This window comes from Volvox carteri (genome assembly GCF_000143455.1).
Source record: "Volvox carteri f. nagariensis unplaced genomic scaffold VOLCAscaffold_1, whole genome shotgun sequence".
Classification (NCBI taxonomy): domain Eukaryota; kingdom Viridiplantae; phylum Chlorophyta; class Chlorophyceae; order Chlamydomonadales; family Volvocaceae; genus Volvox; species Volvox carteri.
The window spans coordinates 5706497-5707730 of NW_003307545.1; the positions used below are offsets into that span (position 1 = coordinate 5706497).

At 62.8% G+C, this 1234-nt stretch overlaps 1 protein-coding gene across 1 annotated transcript in view; it reads left to right on the plus strand.

The window, feature by feature from the left end:
• Positions 1-1234, plus strand: part of VOLCADRAFT_86476 (uncharacterized protein) — a gene marked incomplete at both ends in the record, with an annotated part of 11845 nt that overhangs the window by 130 nt on the left and 10481 nt on the right. Inside the window, 3 exons of the mRNA XM_002945914.1 lie at positions 193-202; positions 253-364; positions 883-1058. Of these exons, the coding sequence (XP_002945960.1) occupies positions 193-202; positions 253-364; positions 883-1058 (298 nt within the window). The remainder of the gene's footprint in view (positions 1-192; positions 203-252; positions 365-882; positions 1059-1234) is intronic.

The window sequence follows — 1234 nt, forward strand, 5'->3', positions numbered from 1 at the left end:
GGTGGGGGTGGGTGTTGNGGGTGGGGTGGGGTGTTTTGNGGGGGTGGGGGGCGGCAGTATCGAGACAATCCATTTGCCACGTGGCAGCTGTACGGCATCTTGTCCCAGTGGTACCTGTACGGCATCTTGTCCCAGTGGTATATGTACGGCGTATAGCTCTCCTTGCCTTGTGGTTCGCCATACTGCCTGCAGGCGTCTGTATGTGAGTCAGTCCCTACCTCTCTCCCCCTCCCCCTCCCCCCGCCCGTGCAGGACTGCTTCGGCGGCTGCGTGGACCCGGGTCAGGGCTTCCACGGCCTGATGGACGAGGTTCGGCTGTGGAAGACGGCCCTGGGCCAGGAGGAGATTGTACGGCGAATGAGATGTGAGTGGGGAGGTGGGCGGGCGTGTGCGTCTGTATGTACTGGTGGGTTATTTGACTGATGCTGGAACCGCAGGTGCTGCAGAGGGGCCTATGTGCCCACTGACATCACCCCCTTCGGTCGCGCGGTCGGTCGCGCGTTTTAGTTTGGGGGGTTGGGAGGAGCACTTGCATACCGACAGCCTTTCAGTATCAGCGAATCAGCTATTTGTCCAGGATAGCAACTTTATGCCAGCTTTACGACAGCACTACTTCACTACTTTTCCGCCGCCTTCACAACTACTTTTCTACACCTACTTCGTTACGGCTTGGCAATACTATTTCTTCTTTTTTAGTTCTGGCGGCTTAGGTGGGTAGTCTTTCCGACATCTTCTTCACTTCTTCATCTCGAGGTCGCCACGGACGCCTTTCGGTCAGTTCTACGTTTGATACTCTTGCCCTGGCAGCAGCTTCAATCGTGTGTGGTTCGTCTTTCCCCCCCTTTCCGGCCTCTGGGTGGGTGGTTGTTGCGGCCCCCTCAGGGTCCAGCGGTCTGGAGGGCTTCCCCGACCTGGTGGGGTGGTGGAAGTTCGACGAGCCCAACAGCGACCCGGGGATATTCCGCCACCACACGGCGGCTCGGGACGCCTCGGGACACGGCAACGACCTGCAGCTGGAGACCCCGCCGCGGCCCCGGAGTGGAGTGGACATCCCCGTGGTGGGGTTCGGTGGGAGGCGGCCTAGGGAGGGGCGGCCTAGGGAGGGGCGGCCTAGGGAGGGGCGGCCTAGGGAGGGGCGGCCTGGGGAGGGGCGGCCTGGGGAGGGGCGGCCTAGGGAGGGGCGGCCTAGGGAGGGGCGGCCTAGGGAGGGGCGGCCTGGGGAGGGGCGGCCTAG